This window comes from Carcharodon carcharias, chromosome 22 (assembly GCF_017639515.1).
Source record: "Carcharodon carcharias isolate sCarCar2 chromosome 22, sCarCar2.pri, whole genome shotgun sequence".
Taxonomy (NCBI): Eukaryota; Metazoa; Chordata; class Chondrichthyes; order Lamniformes; family Lamnidae; genus Carcharodon; species Carcharodon carcharias.
This window is the reverse complement of record NC_054488.1, coordinates 17,890,866-17,915,250: the sequence shown is the minus strand read 5'-3', so window position 1 is coordinate 17,915,250 and position 24,385 is coordinate 17,890,866. Positions and strand designations below refer to the sequence as shown.

Here is a 24,385-nt window from a genome sequence, read left to right as displayed (position 1 = left end):
ACAGCATTGCTAATAGTAATGGTCACACAGTCTAAACTGGCAGCCATTTTGTGAAAAAATTCAACCATCATACAGCGTGATGATTATTGACTTAATCCATTTCTGGTTTTGTCGAGTGAAAAGAAAGTGGGTCAGAACTCCAATGTTCATCATGAAAGTTTGTCTCTGAACTCACAGGTGAGGCCTTGGTTTAACGTTACATCAAGATGATGGTACGCCAAGCCTGAATTATCTACTCAAAGCCTAAAACAGCATCTTAAACCTACCACCATCAGATACCAGTAAAAGAGCTACACCAACTGAGGTAAATAACATGAAAGGAAATGCGCTGCAGTTAGGTTTATACAGTGGAGGTCACAGGATTCAATTCAGATTGACTTCTTACAGCACAGTGGAGGCCATTCAGCTCACTATTTCTATACTAGCTCTTTACCCATAACCCTATAAATTCCTCCTAAAACCTTCTAAATTACATATTCAATTGCCTTTTGAAAGTTCAGATGGAATCTAATTCCACCACCCTTTCAAGTAGAGCATTCCAGATCTTAATAACCGAGTCAAAACGGGGGAGGTGCCAGAGGACTGGAGAACAGCTAATGTGGTTCTGCTATTTAAGAAGGGTTGTAGAGATAAGCCAGGGAACTACAAGCCAGTGAGTTCACGTCAGTGGTAGGGAAACTATTGGAGAAAGTTCTGAAAGAGAGAATCTGTCTCCACTTGGAGCGGCAAGGTTTGATCAGGAATAGTCAGCATGGCTTAATCAGAAGGAGGTCATGCCTAACAAATTTGATTGAATTTTTTGAGGAGGTGACCAGGTGTGTAGATGAGGGTAGTGCAGTTGATGTAGTTTATATGGAAAGCCTTTGACAAGGTCCCATATGGGAGACTTATAAAGAAGGCAAATGCACATGGGATGCAGGGTAATTTGATAAGGTGGATTCAAAATTGGCTTAGCTGTAGAAGACAGGGTGATGACAGAAGGATGCTTTAGTGGCTGGAAGCCAGGGTCCAGTGGCGTACCACAGGGATCTGTGCCGGGTCCCCTATTATTTGTCATTTATATAAAAGTGACATAGATGACTATGTGGGGGGGTAGGATTAGTAAGTTTGCGGATGACACAAAGATTGGCCAGGTGATTAACAGTGAGGTTGAGTGTCTTGGGCTACAGGAAGATGTAGATGGGATGGTCAAATGGGCAGATAAGTGGCAGATGGAATTTAACCCTGAAAAATGTGAGGTGATACACATTGGAAGGAGTTATTTGACAAGGAAGTATTCAATGAACGGCATGACACTAGGAAGTTCTGAGGAACAAAGGGACCTTGGCGTGTGTCCATAGATCTCTGAAGGCAGAGGGGCATGCTAGTCGGGTGGTGAAAAAGGCATATGGGACACTCGCCTTTATCAATCGAGGCATAGAACAAAAGTAGGAAGGTCAGGTTGGAGTTGTATATAATCTTGGTGAAGCCACAGCTGGAGTAGTATGTGTAGTTCTGGTCGCCACATTATAGGAAGGATGTGATTGCACTGGAGGGGGTGCAGAGGAGATTCACCAGGATGTTGCCTGGGATGAAACATTTAAGTTATGAAGAGAGGTTAGATAGACTTGGGTTGTTTTCGTTGGAGCAGAGAAGACTGAGGGGCGACCTGATCGAGGTGTACAAGATTATGAGGGCATGGACAGGGTGGATAAGGAGCAGCTGTTCCCCTTAGTTGAAGGGTCAGTCATAAGGGAACATAAGTTCAAGGTGAGGGATAGGAGGTTTAGGGGGGGATGTGAGGAAAACCTTTTTTACCCAGAGGGTGATGACGGTCTGGAATGCGCTTGGTGGAGGCATGTTGCCTCACATCCTTTAAAAAGTGCCTGGATGAGCACTTGGCACATCATAACATTCAAGGTTATGGGCCAAGTGCTGGTAAATGGGATTAGGTAGGTAGGTCAGGTGTTTCTCACGTATCAGTGTGGATTAGATGGGCTGAAGGGCCTCTTCTGCACTGTGAGATTCTGTGATTTCTTATTTTTCCTCTCATGCTTTAGCCAATTATTTTAATTCTATTTAATTCTGAGTCTGGTTAAAACTCACTTGTCAGAGGAATTGCTCTCATGCTACTGGCTCTGAAATTTTGAATAGCTTATTAAGTCACCTCAACCTTCTCTGCTCAAAAGAAACCAACTGCAGATTCTCCAATCTTTCTGCACAACTGAAGTCCATCATCCCTAGTATTATCCTGGTAAACCTTGCAAAGCATTATATTCTTGGGTCTTAGCCTAGGCAAAATAATTCTCAGTAAAATGTTAAACAGCACTTCTCATTTCATGTGTATAAATGGTACATGGACTTAATGGGCCGAACAGCCTCCTCCTGTGCTGTAAATTACTCTTTATGACTCTACTGAATTATTTTTAGTTGACTTGCATGCCTGGATCAACTGGATGAACAGCTGAGATGTATAGTGCCATATGTCTAGTTTATAATTATATCACTAGCTGATTTTGACTTTTTTTTAAAGCAGTACAATTTCAAGCTGAAGCAGAAGTAAACACATTTCAGCTGCCCATGAATTGCTAATACTTAGCCACAGGGAGTGACAGAGGCCATAGCTTATTTTAAAAGGGTGAAAAATTAAAGAACTTTAAGGGACATTGCAGTAGGATTAATTTTGGATTACTCTAGCAAAGAGCTGGCACAGACATGAAAGGGAAGATTGCTTTTTTCTGTGTGTAAATACCCATGGCCCTATCATTTGCAGAATGACTTCCAGGCACCTACCACAGCATGGCAAGAAACCATCAATTCAGCTACCAACTGTATTGCTGAGGTCAAAGGGTTACCTTATCTAAAAATGTTTGCCAAATGAAGCTTACACAGCCATGAAACATACTGACATAAAATCCTTGATGGCAAATACAGCTGAAACACACACACCTGAAACCCTCAGAATGGATCTCCACTAAGTCAGCATAGGTGTCAGGAGGAATATTACAATTGGCCTCAGTACCCAGGATTTGAGAAGAGGAAAAAATGATGGGTTCCACCACCTATCCCTATTTCACGACTGCCCTACTGGAAGCATATGTGTGGAATTCAGGGGAGGACAGGATTAACCCCAACTGTGACGCTCTTTCCCCAGGTGAATAGTTTGCTGACCCTCAAGGTTTAAATATAAATAATTAGATACTTGGTTAAAAATACAGCAAGTTGATCACTTTATATGGAATCTGTGTCCAACAAGGAGTCAGCATCTTCAAGGGGAAAAAATCTGACACTGGGAGGTATGGACTCAACTAGTCATGTGGTCATTATTTGGGGAACCTCAACTTCCACTAACCTTCTACATTCGTAACAAACAGGTCACACTCTGGTTTTCAGATTTGTAAGTGACGCTGCTCAAAGTTACATGACATTTTTTTTTTAAAATGAGTATTCAAAACATTCCAGCTGAATTCTATATAAACGCAATCCATTTTAGTATAGACTTCATTTAATATATACTCTATGTTAACTACACAAACCGGGGTAGAGTTAGCTTAATATAGCCTTGCTGTCCACCCAAATTTTCATCTGATTACATAATTTTATCTGGGAGTCACAGTTCCACTTGGTTAAGTTGCTTCAAAACTCACTCAAGATTAGGATCAGCCCAACCATATACTAGATCAAAAACAAAAAAGACCTGAAGGGGAGAGGGGCAGGTATGAGCAGATTTGCTGATTTTACAAATATAACAGATGGCTGTTCAATGGATGGGAAGATACCTAGCACTGTGCGAACATCAGACGGACAAAGAGAATGGAACTATAAATTAGTTACCGGATTGGCATTCTTTGCACCAACGCTGGCCCTCTGCACTATAAGCTTCTTATCTCCAAGCTGCATTCCATTCAGCCCTGCAATAGCCTAAAAAGAACACACATCGTTCAGAACAGACAGGACAGAAGAATGTTTGGTGAAAAATGTTCAAGAGCTGCATCAATTTTCAAATGTTTCAATACAGACTAGGCTCAAAACACGAACACAATTGGGAAAGATTTCCTTTGTGGACTTTATGCAGCAAACTGCAACCATATTCTTTACAATCCAGTTTATGATTTCATTGCACATAGTGGATAAAGCAAATCATCCCCAATATCAGCTGATTTAAAAACATCGTTCTGAAAAACACAAACTGCACATTGTTACAGATGCTGTACAACAATACTGAGCAGCATGAATGTCGGGCCTCAAATTACAGTTTTTTTTTTACAAACATTAATAGGCTTACTGCAGTTCAGATTTTACCACCTCCCCATTTTGAATCCCAATTCCCTATTGACACTCTTCATTATAAACCTACCAAGAAGCAGGCAACTGAAACTGTGGGCTTCTCCACAACTTTGCAAGGATCAGCTGGTAGGAGGTAAACATACCTGAAGCCCCTGGTGGAGACCCAGCAGAAAACTGATGAAACTCATCATGCTTATGGTTTGCAGGCTTGAGTGTTGGTCTCCACAGAAGTTTAAGCCTGCAACCAGAGATGCAGTGTGATCCCAGGCTATAAGAACCAAAAGGCTGGCCGTCACCAAGCTCTCCTAGAAGCCAATGACTAAGGTACTCCTCAGGACGGTGGTCCACTTTCCCCCTTACCTGTGGCCCTCAGGAGACCCCCATTGCTCCATGTACGTGGACCTGCACTCTCAGTCCATCAGCACGGAGAGTAAATGGAAAGGTGCAAGAGTGAGAATGACAGTTAAGATGGCAATGCTCAAAATTGAGTCACACTGCCTTGAGAAGGAAGCTACTGGCTGTAAGTCATCAACAGCTCTCCATACAGAAATGTTAATTTACATCAGTGGTACATTTAGCATACAAACTGCATGCAGCATGTTAGAAGGCTGATGTTCTGGAACTGCTGCTGGTTTAACAGTTAGAATTGGCTTGTTGAAACAAGTTGCTATTTCTTATTCCTAACTGTTGCCTTGTTAGCACTTCTACCCTTGGAAATCGATATTGGGGAAATCCCTGATCAACTGGTGAACCCAATCATTGATTCTTTACACATTTACTCAAAGCCATGAAAAGTTGTGATTGCACAAGTTTGAAAAATTGTCTGGCATCATTGGTCATTTTAGGTTTGCACCAGTTACAAAGTAAGGATTTCCACCCCTTTTTAATGTTATATATGACAGCATTCATGCAAACTTACCAACTGTAGTCAGCCGAAGCACAAGTGTGTTGACCAAAAGCGATAAAAGTGATGTGAAAGGATGACACCCACCATGCAAAACAAGGCAAGAGACACAGTGTACAATATACTGCAATGATGCATTCAACATCTGATCTCCAGTAACCACATGAGAGTTTTGAAAATAAGTGAGGATCATGTAGTTAAGTGAAGCAGAGCAACCAAAAATAAAACAAAGAGCAATTGCTGAAATAAGACACAAAGAGAAAGGAGGTGTACTAAGCAGTGTAACTTCTTTAGATTGCAGCCAGAGGGAGGAACAGCACACAATGCGACAAAAGCGAGTGCACAACAGAATGAGGAGTGGGCAATCCGCAGCATTACAAAGTCCACTTTATTTAATTCTGATATTCAATTGTATGAATCTTTTATTCAAAAATGTCAAAGTACATTCCTTACCTTTTATCCAACACACCTGAGATTTTACCGTGCATTCCTGAGATTTTACCGTACATTTTTTAGGCCTATCGCCATCTGGAAAAGGTTGCGTCTGGTTGACTTAAAGTTAGCCCAAAGACCCATCCCTCTCAGTCATTTGAATTCTACAACTCCAACGACCAACATGGTCACATTACAGACACGATCAGGTCAATTTTCTGACATCAAATTAGGACCTCCATCATTGCACGGTTTTTTGCCTGCGGCACTAGCAACATGCATGTTCCCAGATAAGATAACTCGAAGCACAGAAACAGTTACCACACTATGAATTGACAACATATTGTTCCAATTATCCAAAACACGTTATTCCATAATACTCTGTCATCTATTATGAAACTGAGTGATATTTAAAAGAAACTAAATATGCTATTTCCAATGCCAATAATATAGAATTGATCATACCTGATCAGTAACATTGACATCCACATATTCACAGAAGGCATAACCTTTGGATAGAGATGTCGCACTGTCCTTTACTAGGTTAAAAGCTTTCAGAGGGCCAAATGAAGTCAGAAGTTCTTTTACCTGCAAACCAAACCCAACAGTGCAATAATGCATGAGTAATTCTTCAAAACTGCGAAAATAAAGTATTAAAAATTGTACAACTTTCCCAAATTAGTATCAAAGTTTGGAAATAAAAACTCTACCCTTTTTAGGTACTGGGCTTAAAACGGTGAAAGAGCCAATTCAATAAACTATCCCTTTTGCCTTCAATATGATTTTACACATCAGCAGTTCAATTATATTTAGACAGTCTGAAGTTTAAGAACAGGCCTCTAGTCAACATTTGGCAATTGGATATTGATAGATAAGTAGTTCTCCTTACACCTAAAGGGTGAAAAGATTTCTAGTTTAAACAAGCAGCAGCCAGCACCAAGGCACTGCAGGGGATGGGGGTCAGGTTGGGAAATGGAAGCCTGAGTCCAGGCTCCAAACTGACCCACCTCCATGTTCCCACCAACAACTCCCCCATCCCACTCCTATGGGTCAGTCAGCAACCCCACCACCAACCTCCAGTCCCTGCAGTACTTCCCCTACAGGCCCTTCAGAACCCAACTCCCCTACAGTCCCAGCAGCACTCGCCCTTCTCCTACGGTCCCATCAGCAACACAGTGAAGTGTTCCTTATTTTATGGTTTGAATAAAACTCTCCAAATGCAGAAAATAAAGAGGAAAATCAGCCATATGACAAACCCCACAAAGCTAGCAAGATATCCACAATTTTGAGAGACAGTTCACACGCAACCACTTAGTTTAAAAAAAGTTCCTTTCTTGTTCAGCTTACATAACCTAAAATAGTAAGCTTTTGTCAAATTTAACAAAAAAGCTTCCTTGATTATTGCAGCAATAGAAAATAATACTGATTTTAAGTCCCTTTACAAATTTCTACCAGTTAGCTAAAACTCAGAAGTGATTTTCACAGCACAAATGAAGAAATGTGGAATTGGAAACAGAGGGAGAGGTGGAAGGACCAGGGATATCTTGGATTCAGAGGCAAGGACGATTTGCCATATACGTTCCTTTTATACAAATGTAATCTGACTGTAGGTCTGTTCTTATACTTGCACTGTTCCGCTAATTAAAATCAAGTTGGATAACAAGGACCGAACTGGATTATTATTAATTTTAACAAAAAGACATTTGAGCATATGTATAAAAAAAACACCCAGAATTGGGCAGCAAATGACCCAATCAAGGGTTTGCATTAAACCATACCACTAAAACAGTTTGCAGACCATTAACAACAGGTATTACACAGACCATCAGAAGAGGATAAAACAGGCATGTCACCCCGACACCCCAACCCCATCAAAAACGTTTCTAACAATTTACTTTCTGGCCCCAGTATTGCGCATTTCTTCCTTCTCGCTAATATTAAACCACACCATTACCAACTTCTCCAAATTAAATGCTGACAATTTGAAGCACTTACACTCAAAATAGGTGAATAATCCCATTGGAATTCATACAAATACATATGCAATCATCAGGCAAAATGTATGACTGGAGGCCAGAGTTCTGTTTTACCAGATTGCTTGTTCCCAACTGTTCATAAACTCATACTCACTTCATGTAAAGAAGGCTACATTTTTCTTAAGGAAACTAGAAACTGAAAACCTTACATCAATGCCATTTGTTTACACACATTTATATCCATGGAGTAGACAAGAGGAGTCATGTACTTCTTTTACCTGGTCATAATATCTGTGACAGCTATCAAGACCGTTCCTCAACCTGCTGATGGCAAGTACACTTGAATATATTATGTCACTCCCACCCTTCTCCTAACATGAAACAGTTCACTCAAGCTGAGATACTCTGTCTAGCAGGCTGGCAAAAAAAAACAATGCAACTTAATTCAACAATCTACATGAAAGGCATGCAGGTTGTCTAGAATCACAGAATGCAGAAAGAGGCTGTTCAGCCCGTCACGTCCATGCTGGTTCTCTGTAACAGCAACTCAGCCTTTTCCACTCACCCATTCTTCAAGTGCTTATCCAAACTCTTTTTGACAGCCATGATCGAATCTGCCTCCACCACATGCTCCAGCAGTGCATTCCAGTTTCTAAGCACTTGCTGCGTAAAAATAATTCACGGCGTCATTGCTTCAACTCTTCTACCAATGGAACAGTTTCTCCCAATCTACTATATCTGGGCCCATCATGAGTTTGAATACTTCTACCAAATCTCCTTTCAACATTCACTTCTAAGAACCCCAGTTTCTCCGATCTACCCACACAATTGAAATTTCATATCCCTGGAACCATTCTCATAAGCCTTTATTTTCTGCAGCCTTTATAAAACCTCACGTGATGCCCAGTATTGGACATAATACTCCAGTAGAGGTAAACCAGTGTTTTATAAAGGTTCATCATAACTTCCTGGCTTTTGTACTATATCCCTTTACTTATGAAGTTCATTTGCATTTTAACTGTTTTCTGAACCTGCCCTGCCACCTTTAATGATTTGTGCATGTATAGCCCCTAGACCTCTGTTCCTGCACCCACTTTTAATTTATATTGTGACTTTTTACCAAAATATATCACTTCACATTTAACTGAAATAATTTAATCTGCCACGTCTGCTCATTCTACTAGCCTGTCTGTATCAAGTCTCTCACTATGCTTCTCACAGTTCACAATACTTCCAAGTTTAATGTCACCTGCAAACTCTGAAATTGTACCCAGTGCACCCAAGTGTTAGTCACTTATATCAGGAAAATCAGTGGTCCTAGTACTGACCCCCAGGAACCCCATTGTTTACTTTCCTCCTATCCAAAAAACTAATTCACTACTCAGCACGTCTATCAGCATCTGTGGAGAGGAAAAAAAGTTAATGTTTCGAGTCTGTAAGACTCTTCATCTGAAGAAGTCATATGGACTCAAAACATTAACACTGTTTTTCTTTCTCTCCACAGATGCTGTTAGACCTGCTGAGTTTTTCCAGCATTTTCTGTTTTTGTTTCAGATTTCCAGCATCCGCAATATTTTATCTTAACTGTTCACTACTATTCTTCTTCCTGTCAACTTTGTATCCATGTTGCCACTATCCTCCTTATTCCATGGGTTTCAACTTTGCTGGCAAGTCTACTATGTGACACAACTTCAAACACTTTTTGGAAGTCCATGTACACCACATCAAAATCATCACCCTCTCTGGGGTGGTGGGGGTTTGATGTAATCTCATCAAAAAACTCAATGAAATTATTTAAACATGCTTTACCCTTAAACCCATGCTGGCTTTCCTTAATTAATCCACACATAATTCATCTACTTCCTCTTTCACTGTGTCTTCAGCAGCATCTTCTTTCTTGGTAAGGGCAGATGCAAATTACTTATTTAGTACTTAGTTATGTCCCCTGCCTCCATACATAAACCCTCTTCTTGGTCCTTAATTGGCCCATCCCCATCTCTTACTACCCATATATTATTTATCTGCCTATAGATAACTGTTTTTATTCATTTACGGGATGTGGACGTCACTGGGTAGGCTAGCATTTATTGTCCATCCCCAATTGCTCTTGTGAAGGTGGTAGTGGGCTGCCTTATTGAACTGCTCCAGACCACATGATGTAGGTACATGCACTATGCTGTTAGGGAAGGAGTTCCAGGAGTTTGACCCAGTGACAGTGAAGGAACGGTGATATATTTCCAAGTCAGGATGGTGAGTGGCTTGGAGGGGAAATTACAGGTAGTGGTGTTCCCATATATCTGCTGCCCTTGTCCTTCTAGATGGTACACACAGCTGCCACTGTTCGTCAGTGGTAGAGGAAGTGAATGTTTGTGGAAGGGGTGCCAATCAAGTGGGATGCTTTGTCCTGGATAGTGTCAAGCTTCTTGAGTGTTGCTGGAGTTGCACCCATCCAAGCACATGGAGAGTATTCCATCACACTCCTGACTTGTACCTTGTAGATGGTGGACAGGCTTTGGGAAGTTGGGAGGTGAGTTACTCACCACAGGATTCCTAGCCTCTGACTTGCTCTTGTAGCCACAGTATTTATATGGCTATTGCAGTTCAGTTTCTGGTCAATGGTAACCCCCATGGTGCAGATAGTGGGGGATTCAGTGATGGTGATGCCATTGAATGTCTTGGGGCGATGGTTAGATCCTCTCTTGTTGGTGATGGTCATTGCCTGACACTTGTGTGGCACAAATGTTACTTGCCACTTGTCAATCCAAGTCTGGATATTGTCCAGGTCTTGCTGCATTTGGACATGGACTGCTTCAGTATCTAAAGAGTCATAAATGGTGAACATTTCCTTTTATGTTAGTTTCCAGTCTCTTCTCAAATACTCTTTGCTTCTCCTTTCTTTTTTCACTTCCCCTATGAGTTTTCTATATTCAACCTTGCTTTCACTTGTATTGTATAGCTGGCATTCTTTTCTTCTTCATCCTACTTTCTATCTTTTGCATTATCCAGGGAGCTCTGGGCTTGTTTGCCCTAACTTTCCTCCTCCTGGGAATGTACCCCAACTATCTTCTCTTTATCGGCAACCCATTATTGTGTTATAGTTTTACCTGCCAATCTTGGATTCCAATTTACCTGGATCAAAGCTGTTTGTATCCCAATGAAATTGGCCTTCCTCCAGTTATGTGTTTTTACTGTAGATTGCTCCTTGATCTTTTCATAGCCAATCTAAACATTATAATTCAATGGGAAAAATCTTCTGCTTGGCGTGCCAGGTTGGGCAAGTGATGCGCGGTGACGTCGGGTGTGCATCCCAACGTCACAGCGTATTATTTGGATCTTCCGTTTAGCTGCTCGCACTGGAGTCGGCTGCGTATCTGCCAAACTGTCAAAGGCCATCAATTAAACAAATAAGCTAATGGAGAAAGCTGCCTGTCCAACCTTAAGGTTGGTGGGCAGACGAGGAGCCCAGGCAGCCATCGCATTTTTCATGAAACCTCATCCACAGGTGGGATGAGGTTTCATGAAGGATTTATAACATTAATAAATATTTTTGGAACATTTGAAAAACATGTAACGTTGTCACGAGGGGACATGTGTTAATGATTTTTCAGCTTCATTATTTGAAATTCACATCGTCAAATTAATTTCCCTGAGGCAGCTCCATGCCATAGATTGGGCCATAATTGGCCCGCCCATGCAAAATGGCGGCGATCGGCTCCATGCCCACCCCCAAACGGGTAGAAAATTTTCCCCAATTATCACCACTGCCTAAATGTTCCCCTACTGGCACTTGATCGATCTCATTCCCCTGAATCAGATATAGTAACGCCTCCTCCGCATTGGGTCGGAAACATACAGATCAATAAAAGTCTCCTGAACACACTTCAGAAACTCATTTCCCTCTTTGCTCTTTAATTATGCAAATGTAGGCTCAGAGTGTGTAAAGTCCCCCACGATCACTACTTCCTTGCAAATTTGTCCTTTGATATCTTTCCCACCAGTTAGTGGCCTATAGAATATATCCAGTAGTGCAATGCTTCCCTGGTGGTCTAGTGGTTAGCATTCGGTGCTTTCACCACTACGGCCTGTGTTTGATTCTTAGTCAGGGAAAGATTTATTGGGAAGGAGGTGGCATAGTGGTACTGCCACTGGACTAGTATTCCAGAGACCCAGGGTAATGCTCTGAGGACCTGGGTTCAAAGCCCACCATGGCAGATGGTGAAATTTGAATCCAATAAATATTTGGATGATGACCATTAAACCATTGTCGATTGTTGTAAAAACCCATTTAATTTACTAACGTTTTTTAGGGAAGGAAATCTGCCATGCTTACCTGGTCTGGCATATATGGGACCCCAAACCCACCATGACTCTTAAAATGCCCTTTGAAGGGCAATTATAGATGGGCAATAAATGCTGGCCTAGCCAGTGACACCCACATCCCATGAACAAATAAAAAAAAGCACCTCCACTGCTTAAGCTGCCAAGCAGCGATTTCAATAATATTGAGGAAGTGCACAATACTTGAAAATGCCAAACGTAATCATGGCATACATACAAGCTCTTTTACTACTTTTAAAAACATGGAATCTCCCTCCCATATGATCCATTCATTGATCCAGAACCAAAGACAGCTTTTCAGAGAAGTGTCTTCATAATTGTCCTGATTACATTTTAAAATTTATATCATCAATAAGAAAAAGGTAATGGATGAGAGAGAACTGGTTCAATTTCATTTAACAAAATTACATGATTACAAATGAGCTGTCACCTTTGATTTAGTTCTTGAAGAAAGACGTGAGGCAGGATAATTATATAACCAATTTACTTATAGTTATAGAAAGACACCTCTGTTCAAAATAGTCAGGAATTTCAGGAAAATGCGATAACCTGTTATCCCAAAGCATACATTAAGGCCTAGCTTTATTTTTTTAATCCTTCAAGAGCACAGGGATTCAAATATGTAACAGACACCCTTTACTGCAATTCACACACCTTAGTTCCCCTTGTGTACTTGGGTTTACACGTCTCTCGGATCCCGTATCCAAAATACCAACAGAATCCAGGTACTTTTATAGTTTTCAGAACTCTGGACTCCAGACATGGGTTATTTTTCTACAGGAAAATCGAGGCCTTTTCAGCCTTCAAATTAACCCATTGAGGACAATCTGCACCGATTCAAATCATAGAATTTTATGTTTATTATTGTAGATGAAAAAATGTTTGTGTTGTTTCTAAACCATGACATTTTGAGGATTCAAAGTGATGAAGCATTCTTACCAATCAAACAGCATAACATAAATGTGGTTCTCAAGGGGTTAATAAAGGCAATTGAGAAACTATAGGCTCAAAGGTCTCTCCCAACAAAAAAAAACTTCATAAAGAAACAACCCTTGACTATATGAAAAGTTGGAAAAAAAAAGAAAAAATTCTTACCTCCTACAGACATATATACCATAGGTTTATACGGACTATTTACACCACTCCTTAAAGTGGTTTATTCATTTGTACCAAAAACAAGTTAAATTTGTTTTCTTTGTTTAGGTCTACCCTCAAAGCCAGCGAATGCTCCCAGGAAGGCTGGGCAGGTCCTAGAGTTGAGGGCAGAGCAGAGCAGCTGGCTCCGAGGGTATCCGAGTGCGGGACATGAGCTCTTACTTGCCTTGTCTTACAGGTTGGCATGGCAGCAGTAGATCAGTACTACTGAACAAACTATGCGCCAAGACTTACGATCTTACAGGCCCCTAGCTGGGGACAAAGTGGGGGAACAAAAATGAAAGAGCCATGAGTATCAACCAGCAGTGACTACAAAGGAAGGAGTCAGTATAACACTGGCTCACAAATTTAGAATTAGAAAGCAAAACTCCCTGTTCTCATTAAACCGTGCATTTCAGATTTTCTAATGTTGAATATCAATTACAGATTAATATCAATTTCTCCAATTGTTTCCCCCCCTTCCAGTTTTAGGTGAGTGTTACGATAGCTAATATAGATAGCTACAGAAATTAAATAAAGTGTTGCCAAGGATCATATCATGTTTATAACTTTACAAAATTTGGAATCTATTAAATATGTAGCATGACATTAGGAAGTGAATGTGCACCTTAAACAAAGGTTTGCTATAAGCACAGAATTGAACTATCCAGTAAAAATAGTTAATTTATTGGTGCAAGGCACATAAATTAGGGCTTAAAATTAACAGTGATCCAGTATTTACAAATGGAAAAGTAAATTCAAAGTTTTTAAAAAAAATAAACAAAGCAGTCCCAGTGCAAACATCCATCCATCAATTAATAAATTCTACAAGAAGTTAATTAGAGTTGAGTTTTCCAAGGGCTTCTTAAGTAATTGGTTTATAACCAATGGTTATAATTAGTTTGCCAATTTGTATGGATTGGCTTTGAATTTACTTGCAACAGTTATAGTCTAGTGCTTCAGGCATGCATGAAAGTATCCTTCGAGACTGTCCAAATTATTTTTATGTTTTACCTCTATGAAACTTATTTGCAGATAGGCCAGTCTGGGGGAGAAAATATTCAGAAGGTGCTTAAAGCCATCGATGCATTAAAAAATTGAGAAACAAAAACTGTGTATTGGCCAGTACTCTATGTACAAGTGGATCCGAAAGTTAAGTCTCAGCCCAAAACTTGAGTGCCCTCTGCTCATCTCTTCAGTTTAACTAAAAAAAAAAGACTATTTAATAAAAATAATTAATAAGCCAACATGATATGGTCCTTCAAAGGCAATTTTGTAGTAAAACCAAGCTTGAACTATACAAATTTACCAAAGTGTTTTTAACACTACATATCATAAGGTAGTAAAGAAATTGACTGTAATTGCATCTCACCTTTAAGTGCCGAACGGTTTAGGAATCTAAAAACCTGTAAAAACTGAACTGAACTGCTGTGAAAAGAAAATGGGGCTAAAACGAAAAGCTTTACCACTGCAAAAATATGCCATGTCGGCAAACTGAAAACTCTACAATTCAAAATACCTACACTAATTTACAAACAATTGAAATACTAAAATGGAAAACAAAGCCAAATTCAGGAGTCCTAAAATAATGGGGGAAAAAAGCAAACTCCTGCAAAGGGGAAGAATCGGCCCTCTTAAGATGCAAATATCTTCCAGTAATGTTGTTACAGAATGGACTTCGCTTTCTTGTTTTGTTTGTGGTGCTGGTATTGCAGATCTGGATCTTTAAGACATTCTGTCACCCTTCAGCAGCCAGATTTGCTATTTCCCTTGCTGCAAAAGGAAGCTAGTGAAATTTGCTTGAGCAAAAATGTTGATTTTATATAATAGGTAACAAATTCTCCACCAGCCATTTTATTAAATCAGCATTTTCACACAAGCATTTTCACATTTAAAAAAGATTTGGGGAGAAAGTGGGATGGAAAAAAAGAAAAAACGCTCCATTATCATTTCCAAAACATGCAACAATCTGATTCACCCATTAGCTTCACCATAAAACAACAAATGTTCCTTGCTCAGTGAATTATCCAGAAATCTCAGTATAAGGACTGGTCCAATAATACTGGCTTAAAGAAACCAATTAGTGATTAAAAAAAGCCATCCTCAAAAATTAGTTTGGAATTACATTGGAGAAAGCTGACACCTTGAAGAGTCAATAACTGCTACATAACTATCAGACCAGCCATATTTGGTCAGTGGCATAAATCAACGCAGCTTTGGATGTATGAAATTGAAGAGGAGAAAGAGCAAGACCACACTGTCAGCTTTCTCCGAGTGGGTTGTATCCATAGCTACCTGATCATCATTGAGGTAATTGGGCAAACCGCCAATGAAAAGCTTGTGTGGAGAATCCGGAACCACTGTGGAGACAACACCTACAGAGAGACAAGAGAAACAAAACATGGCAATATAAACATCCTGGACGAAAAGCTAGTGGGAGTATGGATCATTATGTCGCACATTTAACAAAAAAATTAAGGAAGGAAATATATCAGGATCACACAAAACATTTTACCTCATGGTGGGAGGTAGGCAAGGGATTCAGAATGTCTGAATCACCATGGAGATTTCTATTTAATGGATAGGAAGACATGTTGCAATGAGATACATAGAAACTATACCCTAAAAGTGAGATGAACTGCTTCCATGGGGTATACAAGTGCAGCTACAGGTTTGACGATACCATCATGCTTATGGATGATGTGCGCCACCACTCGGTCTCGAGCAATCTTAACTTTGAGGAGGGGACAAAGGAAGGGTTCAGATAATGGACCTTAATTATGTTTTGTCTCAGAGAACAAAAAGATAAATATATATTATATTGAACACTTAGGAAAGCATTATATGTTGGAAGTTTCTTCTTGCACCTTAATTTGAATGAACTCACCCCTCTTGTTTTAAAAAAAAAAAGCAAGCCACATATGGGTCAGAGGAAAGCAGAAGCGTAACTGGTAAAACCTTCTGACTTACAGTGTTGCGAATGTGGCCCTAGTCACATGCGCACGTTCCCAGGCTGGCGTAGAATCTTGCTGCGCCAGCTGCTCCAAACCGGAACATAAAGACTCTGCAGGTTTCCAAAATCCACAAGTGAGTGAACTTTTAATAGTTGCAGGGATTAAGAACCGGTGAGGATGGAAGAGATTAAAATGAAGAAAAAAATTGAGAAAATGTCAACAGGAAAGAAAATAAATGTTCAAAAGGCAAGAGAAAAAAGACAAAAAAAAGAGAAAAAGAGCAAAGTGAAGGTGAATTCTTTTCATAAAGTGTATTTCCTCCACCACCCCACGCCCAACAAGAGCTAAAGCAGCATTTTGTTTCCAAATTCCAAACCTTAAATAATGGAAGCCAATAAATTTACGTTTTAAACATTATCTGAACCCATTTACCATCATTACTAAATCTCTGTTCAATTTACTTTCTGCTTAATTTCACAGCATCTAATATAACAGAAGTAATAGGGGCTTAGGCCAAACCATTGCCATATTTCCTCTGAAGCAACTTGGCTAAAGATGCATAGTCACTTATCAAAGTCAGACCTTATCAGCACCTTGTGAGTTGGAGTGCTGCTAGTGTTGCAGGCACATGAGTTTCACAACTGCAATGTTCCACCTTCCACTATGGGAATCTGGCAGAGTCAGCAGTCCCCTGGGAGGGGAGCCTCAGTACACAAGGATCAAACAATCTTGGCTTAATTCTTGATCACTGGAAATAACACCACCACCCCCACCTCCTGCCCCAAAATATTTGAAGTTATTTTAGGTAACAAGAATAGCATTGTACAACATTTTGTGACCCATTTTAATGTCATTTCTGATGTCAACGTTATTTTCCTCATTGCAACTCAGAGTGTTCATACAATCCGAGTCAGATAGTCACCCTGAGCTTTTCATCCACAGAATTATAATTCTGCTGTGCGAATTCTGACACTGACTTTCCTTGCATTTTGTTTGAAATAGTATCTGCATTTTTTTCAAATTTCGTTTTTGTAGATGTTTGTTTAAATATTTTGTTTTATTCCACTTTAGCCAACAAATAGCTGATGTGAATAACATTTTGGTGACCTGACATTACATCTGATGCATGCAGTATACTTAAACCTGCAAAGGAAGTCCAGCACACAGATGTTGCATTTTTTGACGGACCTGGAACATGGAAAGAAGGTTGCTCAGACATGCCTGGCAGAGGTTGGTAATCGTGGGGACGTCGGATCTTCAAAGATTGACCCTGGAAGATGATGCCATCGAACGCCATGGCTTGTGTAGTTTCATCCACTGAACGGAACTAGGAAGAGACCAACAGTATAATATTAAAGATAACACGTTTAAAAGAAAGTCAGAGCAAACAGACAATTAAACCAGATGCATAAAGTGCCTCAGTGCTTTTAGATGGAGCAGATCTTAATTGAATCAAAACTCAAGGTAAAGTTGCAAAAGCAGCCCTGTCCTCTGGCAAGACATCAAATAAAGATGTGACTTTCATACAGGGAGAGGAAAAGAGAAAGTTGAGGGCAATTCAACCTGCTCCTTATAGCAACGATTCAAGACCAGCACTGTATTACAATCTCTTTAGAGACCAATAACATTTAAAAAGCAATTTGAACTTCCAGTTAGTAGCTGAAAGGATGACACAAGAAAGATTTCATGTTACTGTAACAAAAGACTAAAAGCACTGTTGACTAAATATCTCTCCCCTCTTCTTTTAGCACACCCAAAAACGCACTTCACAGATATACATTACACGGTCCTTTAAATAGACATTCAATTCTCCTGGAACCAGTCCAAGGTGATTCTTAGATCCTGGGGGTTTACTTCTGTTCTTTTTCTCCCTCAGCCTGGGAACTTTGAATCTCAGAATTATCTTTCATAGTGAGATTGCTCCCTCTGGAGATTCTTTCTCTAGTGTAAGCTAGGAAAATTTTCCAGTCTTGTTTTAACTCCTCATGAGTGAACCACAGTGTCCTGCAACTTATAGCTGCACTCCCTCTCCCGGATCCTAACTTTGTTTTGAGTTTTCTGAGATATCTTAGACCCTTTCCCTCTCAAAAGTCCAGTGGTTTGAATTGCCCTCTGTGGTAACGTGGCTACAAGGCCCATGTGATTCAAGGAGAAATGTTGATTAGCTATCCTTGAGGCCCCAACTCTCTTTTGAGACCTCAACTCAATTGTTTACAACTTGACATTCTCAATACTTTTTTGGGACTTCAGACTCAGTCTTAAGTTAGTACATAAGCTGCCGCCACCGTGTCTTTTAAGTGCACCTTCTTGCTAATAAAACAACCTCCCTTTAAGTTCTAACAATCAAACCGCCCAGGCATGCTGTCTTGAGGACTTCAGAACAGGTCATATTTGTCCCCTCATTTTATCCTAAATTAAAGAGACAGGTCCAAAACATAATCTTATAAACCTTATATTGTAACAAATGCCAGAGACTTGGAAGCAATTCGCCTGCTTACCCTCTCCAATGGAAACATGTATACTGCATAAGCAACTAAAGATAAATAGTAATGAAATTCTTACGTAAAGTGTTTAAAAAAAAAGGAACTCATTTTATAAGTAGTTAACTTACCAGGCAGCAAATACAATGCATTCCTTCAACGATTGTTATTCACTCATATATTCTTTTCACCGGTTACAGGTTTTCCTCCAGTAATTAGTGTGTGTTTAATGGCATACCTAATTATAGCCTAAGATGACTCGAGTTCAAACTCAGTTTAGGAATTCAGTTCAACCATTCAATTAGACTACTGCCATATCATTTCAAATATCTATTATTCTATATTTTGACATGCACATGTCTTCAAAAGGATTAACCCCAAGCTGTGCGTGAGGAACAATTAATTTGGTGGCAAATCTCCACTTGAAAATAAGGATCTTAATCAAGGATCACTGGACTTAGGCTATTTTTATTCCATTTAAATAACTGACAATTCGCCCTACAAAAGTAAAGAAAGCTGGGCACTGAAGACAAATATTTGTTTTAGAAATAATTAAGTAGAAGTTCAGGGCATAGACTTACCTCGAGAAAAGCAAAGTTTTTATCTTGGTTGATCTGCACAGCCAATACAGGGTTTCCTGGTGCCTGCGACAACCCAGCAAGGCGCATCTGAGCGTTAAAGAAGTCTGCCATAGCTTCCTAAGAGAATCAAAGGTATTCATAGGCATTTTAAAATCTGCTAGAGAACACAAATGGATGCACTTTTCCCACATTTTGATATGCCATCAACACTTAAAAACGTCAACCACTAACATTTCAGTTTTCTACGAAATCCATACAATTCTATCCACACAAGAACCATTATCAAAGTTAGTTCTTCTGACAATCTGCAAACAGGTTGCACAATTGCTTTTGCTGGGTAGGGGTGGGTGCAGGGTTGGGGTGGGGTGTGGGCTGATTACCAATTACAGAAAGTTATAAAAACAGCTCAAATGGCTTTCCTCTCTCTCTGCCTTTTCAATAGATGCTATGGGATGAAAATTGAAAAGGTGCGAGATGGTACAGTTCTATGGATGCTTTCCAAATTGAAGGGTCTATTTGACCATCAGAAGCAAGAGTTGGCACCAGACATGTTCACTTCTGGCAAGGATTGCCTACAGCAATCATAAAAGAAACCACAGATGAATTTTACATTCTAGTCTAAAGATTCTAATGTCAATTTTAATCAGCTCAGTATGACACACTGACCCATGACATTTTGCAGGGGGTTGGGTGCAGCAGGGAGGAAGTGAATAACATTAGAGAATCCAAAAGCCCCATGCTCAAACAGTTAAATATAATTGGAAAACTATTAACGCTGTTGTGTAATACCAAGCTGTTGTTAAACTCACCACATCTTATTCCCACAAACTGCAAAGCAATAATCTTTTGAAGACAGAATTATTAGACACTGACCCATGGCGGATATAGCAACCTTAGTATCTTGCCCCACACTAGTTCTGTTCATACCCAATTTGTGCTGATCTACACTGTCATACAGGTCTAAGGTTTTATTTAAAATTCTTCTTCTTATATTTAAATCCCTTTATGGCCTTGCTACTCCCTATCTCTAACCTCCTTCATGCCCTGAACTTTTCACTCCTCTGACTCTCGCCTTTTCTGTCTCTGTTCCACTTTTATCTTCAGCTGCATCGGCTCCATGCTCGAGAATTCCTTCCCTAAATCCATCCATTTTTCCACCTACCATCCCTCATCCAAATGTAAGCCTTGCTCAGTAGTAGCGCTCACATCTGAGTAAGGGCATGGATTCAAGCCTCACTTCAGAGGCTTGAGCGAATAATCTAGGATGCTGCTCCAGTGCAGTACTAAAAGTGCTGCAATATTACAGCTATTGGCTTTTGGATGAGGAGATGCTAATCTGAAGCCTTGCCAGCCTTAAAATGGATGCAAAAGATCCCATGCACTATTTGAAGAACAAGGAAGTTGTCATGTCCTGGCAAACATTTATCCCGCAACTAACACCTTGCAGTGCACAAATTGGCACATTCCACATTACAACAGCGATTCAACTTCAATAGAAAGCTCTTTGAGATGTCCTGAGGTTGTGAAAGGTACTACAAAAATGAATGTCTTCCTTCCTCAACAATGGTTTTTATTGTTGCACGTTTTCATCTAGGCCATAAGACATAGGATCAGAAGTAGGCCATTCGACCAATCAAGTCTGCTGCGCCATTCAATGAGATCATGGCTGATCTGATAATCCACAACTCCACTTTCCTGCCTTTTCCCCATAACCCTTGATTCCCTTACTGATTAAAAATCTGTCTATCTCAGCCTTGAATATACTTAACGACCCAGCCTCTACAACCCTCTGTGGTAAAGAAGCCCACAGATTGACTACCCTCTGAGAAGAAATTCCTCCTCATCTCGGTTTTAAGCGGGCGCCCCCTTACTCTGAGATTATACCCTCTGGTCCTAGACTCTCCCACAAGGGGAAACAACCTCTCAGCATCTACCCTGTCAAGCCCCCTAAGAATCTTATACGTTTCAATAAGGTCACCTCTCAGTCCACTAAACTGCAATGACTACAGGCTCAACTGCACTCAACCTCTCAACTGGCTCAACCTCTCCTCATAAGGGAATCCCTCCATCCCCAGGATCAACCTAGTGAACTTTCTCTGGACTGCCTCCAATGCCAATATATCTTTTCTTAGATAGGGGGACCAAAACTTTTCACAGTATTCTAGGTACCAGCTTTTTGGACGAGGCTCCCAAAACCCTCTGTGCTGCAGCTTTCTTCAGTCTTTCTCCATTTAAATAATATTCAGCTCCTCTACTCTTCCTGCTGAAGTGCATAAACTCACATTTTCCCACATTATATTCCATCTGCCACGTTTTTTGCCTACACAATTAACCTGTCTATATCCCTCTGTAGACTCTTGGTACCATCCTCACCATTTGCCTTCCCACCTATTTTTATGTTATCTGCAAACTTGGTGATAGTACATTCATTTCCCTCATCTAAGTCATTAATATATATTGTAGATAATTGTGGTCCTAGCACTGACCCCTGTGGCACTCCACTAGTTACAGGTTGCCATCCTGAAAATGCCGCCTGTATTCCAAATCTCTGTCTTCTACTAGTTAGCCAGTTCTCTATCCATGCTAATATACTACCCCTAAAACCATGGGCTCTTATCTTATGAAGTAACCTTATGTGTGGTACTTTATCGAACGTCTTTTGGAAAGCCAAATATATTACATCTACTGGTTCCCCTGTATCTTTCCTGCTCGTTACCTCTGCAAAGAATTCTAATAGATTTGTCAGGTATGAGTTCCCCTTCATGAAGCCATGCTGACTCTGCTTGATTAGATCATGCGTTTCTAAATGTTCTGCTGTTACATCCTTTATAATAGACTCCAACATTTTCCCAATGTCAGATGTTAAGCTTACTGGCGCCCTTTTTGAATAAGGGTGCTACATTGGCAGTTTTCCAATCCTCTGGGACTTTTCCAGAATCTAAGGATTCTTAGAAGATCACTACCAGTGCATCCACTATCTCTGTAGCTATTTCCTTTAATATCCTATGATGCAACCCATCAGGTCCAGGTAACTTATCGGCCTTTAGCCCCATTAGTTTCCCTAGTACTTTTTCTCTAGTGATAGTTATTGTATATATTTCCTCCCCCACTTTTGTCCCATGATTATTGAATATTTTTGGAATGCTATTAATGTCTTCTACCATGAAGACTGATATTTATTCAACTCCTCTGCCATTTCCTGGTTCCCCTTTATTTTCCCAGCCTCATTCTCTAGGGGGTCTATATTGATTTTGGCCTCTCCCTTCTTTTTTATATATTTAAAGAGACTCTTACTGTCCATTTCTAGTCCATTGCTCGTTCACCCTCAAATTTTGCCTCCCTGGTTATTAATTTTTTGGTCTTCTGTAGGTTTTTAAAACTTTCCCAATCCTCTGGCTTACCACTAATCTTTGCCACATATGTTTTTCCTTTTAACTTGATACTATTCTTAACTTCCTTGGTTAACCATGGTTGGTTTATTCCCTTCCTACAATCCTTCTTCCTCACTGGGATATATGTTTGTTGCGACTCTTGAACTGTTTTCTTAAACATCTGCCATTGTTCATCAACCGTCTTTTCTGATAAACTCCTTTTGCAGTCCACTCCAGCCAACTCTATCCTCATTCCTTTGTAATTACCCCTATTTAAGTTTAGCACAGGTGTTTCCAAATTAAGTTTCTCACTCTCAAACTTAATGCTAAATTCTACCATGTTATGGTCACTGTTTCCTAGGGGATCTTTTACTCTTGAGATCATTTATTAAACCAGCCTCATTACACATTACCAGATCCAAAATAGCCTGATCCCTGGTTGGATCCACAACATATTGTTCTTGGAAACTATCCCAAATACACTATGAATTCTTGCTCGCTGTTACCTCTGCCAATTCGATTTTCCCAATTTACATGGAGATTAAAGTCTCCATGATTAATATACTGTCTTTTTTAAAACATGCCCTCATTACTTCCTGATTTATTCTCTGTTCGACAGCAAAGCTACTGTTAGGGGGCCTACTGTCAGGCTACTCCCACCAGTGTCTTCTTCCCCTTGTTATTTCTTACCTCAACCCACATGGATTCCACATCTTCTAATCCAAGATCATTTCTTGCTATCGTACTTATTCCATCTTGTACTAACAAAGCTACCCCATCGCCCTTTCCTTCCTGTCTGTCCTTTCGAAGTCACATACCCCTGAATATTTAGTTCCCAGTTTTGATCTCCTTAACTGTTGGGCAATTTCAGGGGCTGAGGCTCCTTGAACGCTACCCCTTGGGTCCCCATACCTGCCTCACCTGCAGTCACACTGTCTTGACCGTGATCACAGACCAAATTTGAATGATCTAACCTGTGAAATGTACAAGATCAGGAAATCATGAAGTATAATTTTTATTCTTTTTCTCAGCTGCAAAACCAACACGGACTGGGCTTTTCCAACTCCTGTGCTTGCAACCCTGCAACTTAATATCTACAATTTATCCCAGCATCTAATTTGAAAGTGGGAAGGCAAGCACACAGGTAATGATTTTTTAGCTAGATGATCTATTTCTTCTCCAGAATTCCTAGTATCTTGACCCTCCACATGACCTTTTCTTTCAAACATTTCAATGAGATCTGTTGCTGTCATGTCATTAAGCCAAACCAACATGATGACAGTAAAATGCATTTAGAAACTTTGCACTTGCCTCTGTGACACCAAAAGGTATGTTGCCAACATACAGTCGTCTGGCCTGCCTGGTCATTTGGCTGCCAATGATAGGAACTTGTGTTGGTGTGATCGTCACACCACCTACTGTGGAGGTCGCCAACAGTGCTGTAGCAGGGATCTGACCCGCAGCTAAGGAAAACAGAGGGAGACAAGCTGATTCTTTTTCTTAGTGCAATATACATGTATTCACAGAAGAGCAACACTACAACAGTCAGAGCATCATGTAATGGTTTGACTTGGTTCTCATTAAATGCAACATAATAAGTTGGAAGAATCTACCTTGCATTGCCTTGTACTGCATTGGGGTAATGTGCTCAAAGCCTGGAGGAGGCACATCCCAGTATCTGTAAGGCTTCTTTCTGCGAGAACGACGGGGAGACCGACTGTAGGATGAAAGCAAACAAAGCTTGCAAAACTTAATGCTTTCATGGAGAAATGTATGCTACTGAAACACCAGAAGTTATATCACACCAAGGTAGGATAATTTTATGTGATTTGAAATATTTATCATAGTCATACTACAGAGCTTCAACAAAAGGGTAAATTATAAGAAAACTTCTTAGATCCAGTGATACAGTCTGCCCTACGAGCAATATAAATGTATGGATACTACCA

General features: G+C 40.1%; 1 protein-coding gene and 1 long non-coding RNA gene across 5 annotated transcripts in view; both read right to left on the bottom strand.

Annotated features, from left to right (window-relative positions):
* Positions 1-24,385, bottom strand: part of LOC121293759 (splicing factor U2AF 65 kDa subunit-like) — a 50,872-nt gene that overhangs the window by 5,567 nt on the left and 20,920 nt on the right. The window contains exons 3-10 of one of the 4 annotated variants that reach the window (XM_041217047.1): positions 24,050-24,153; positions 23,748-23,899; positions 19,066-19,182; positions 17,193-17,331; positions 15,346-15,425; positions 6,068-6,190; positions 5,186-5,188; positions 3,814-3,900 (exon numbers count right to left, since the gene is read on the bottom strand). In XM_041217047.1, coding sequence (XP_041072981.1) covers positions 3,814-3,900; positions 5,186-5,188; positions 6,068-6,190; positions 15,346-15,425; positions 17,193-17,331; positions 19,066-19,182; positions 23,748-23,899; positions 24,050-24,153 — 805 coding nt within the window. The remainder of the gene's footprint in view (positions 1-3,813; positions 3,901-5,185; positions 5,189-6,067; positions 6,191-15,345; positions 15,426-17,192; positions 17,332-19,065; positions 19,183-23,747; positions 23,900-24,049; positions 24,154-24,385) is intronic. The other 3 variants (XM_041217049.1, XM_041217048.1, XM_041217050.1) reach the window with 3 other exon arrangements.
* On the bottom strand, positions 13,237-15,336 carry LOC121293761. Its single transcript, XR_005946596.1, has 2 exons — positions 14,423-15,336; positions 13,237-13,323 (listed from the first exon to the last, which is right to left on the bottom strand). It is a non-coding gene; the product is annotated as an uncharacterized LOC121293761 (long non-coding RNA).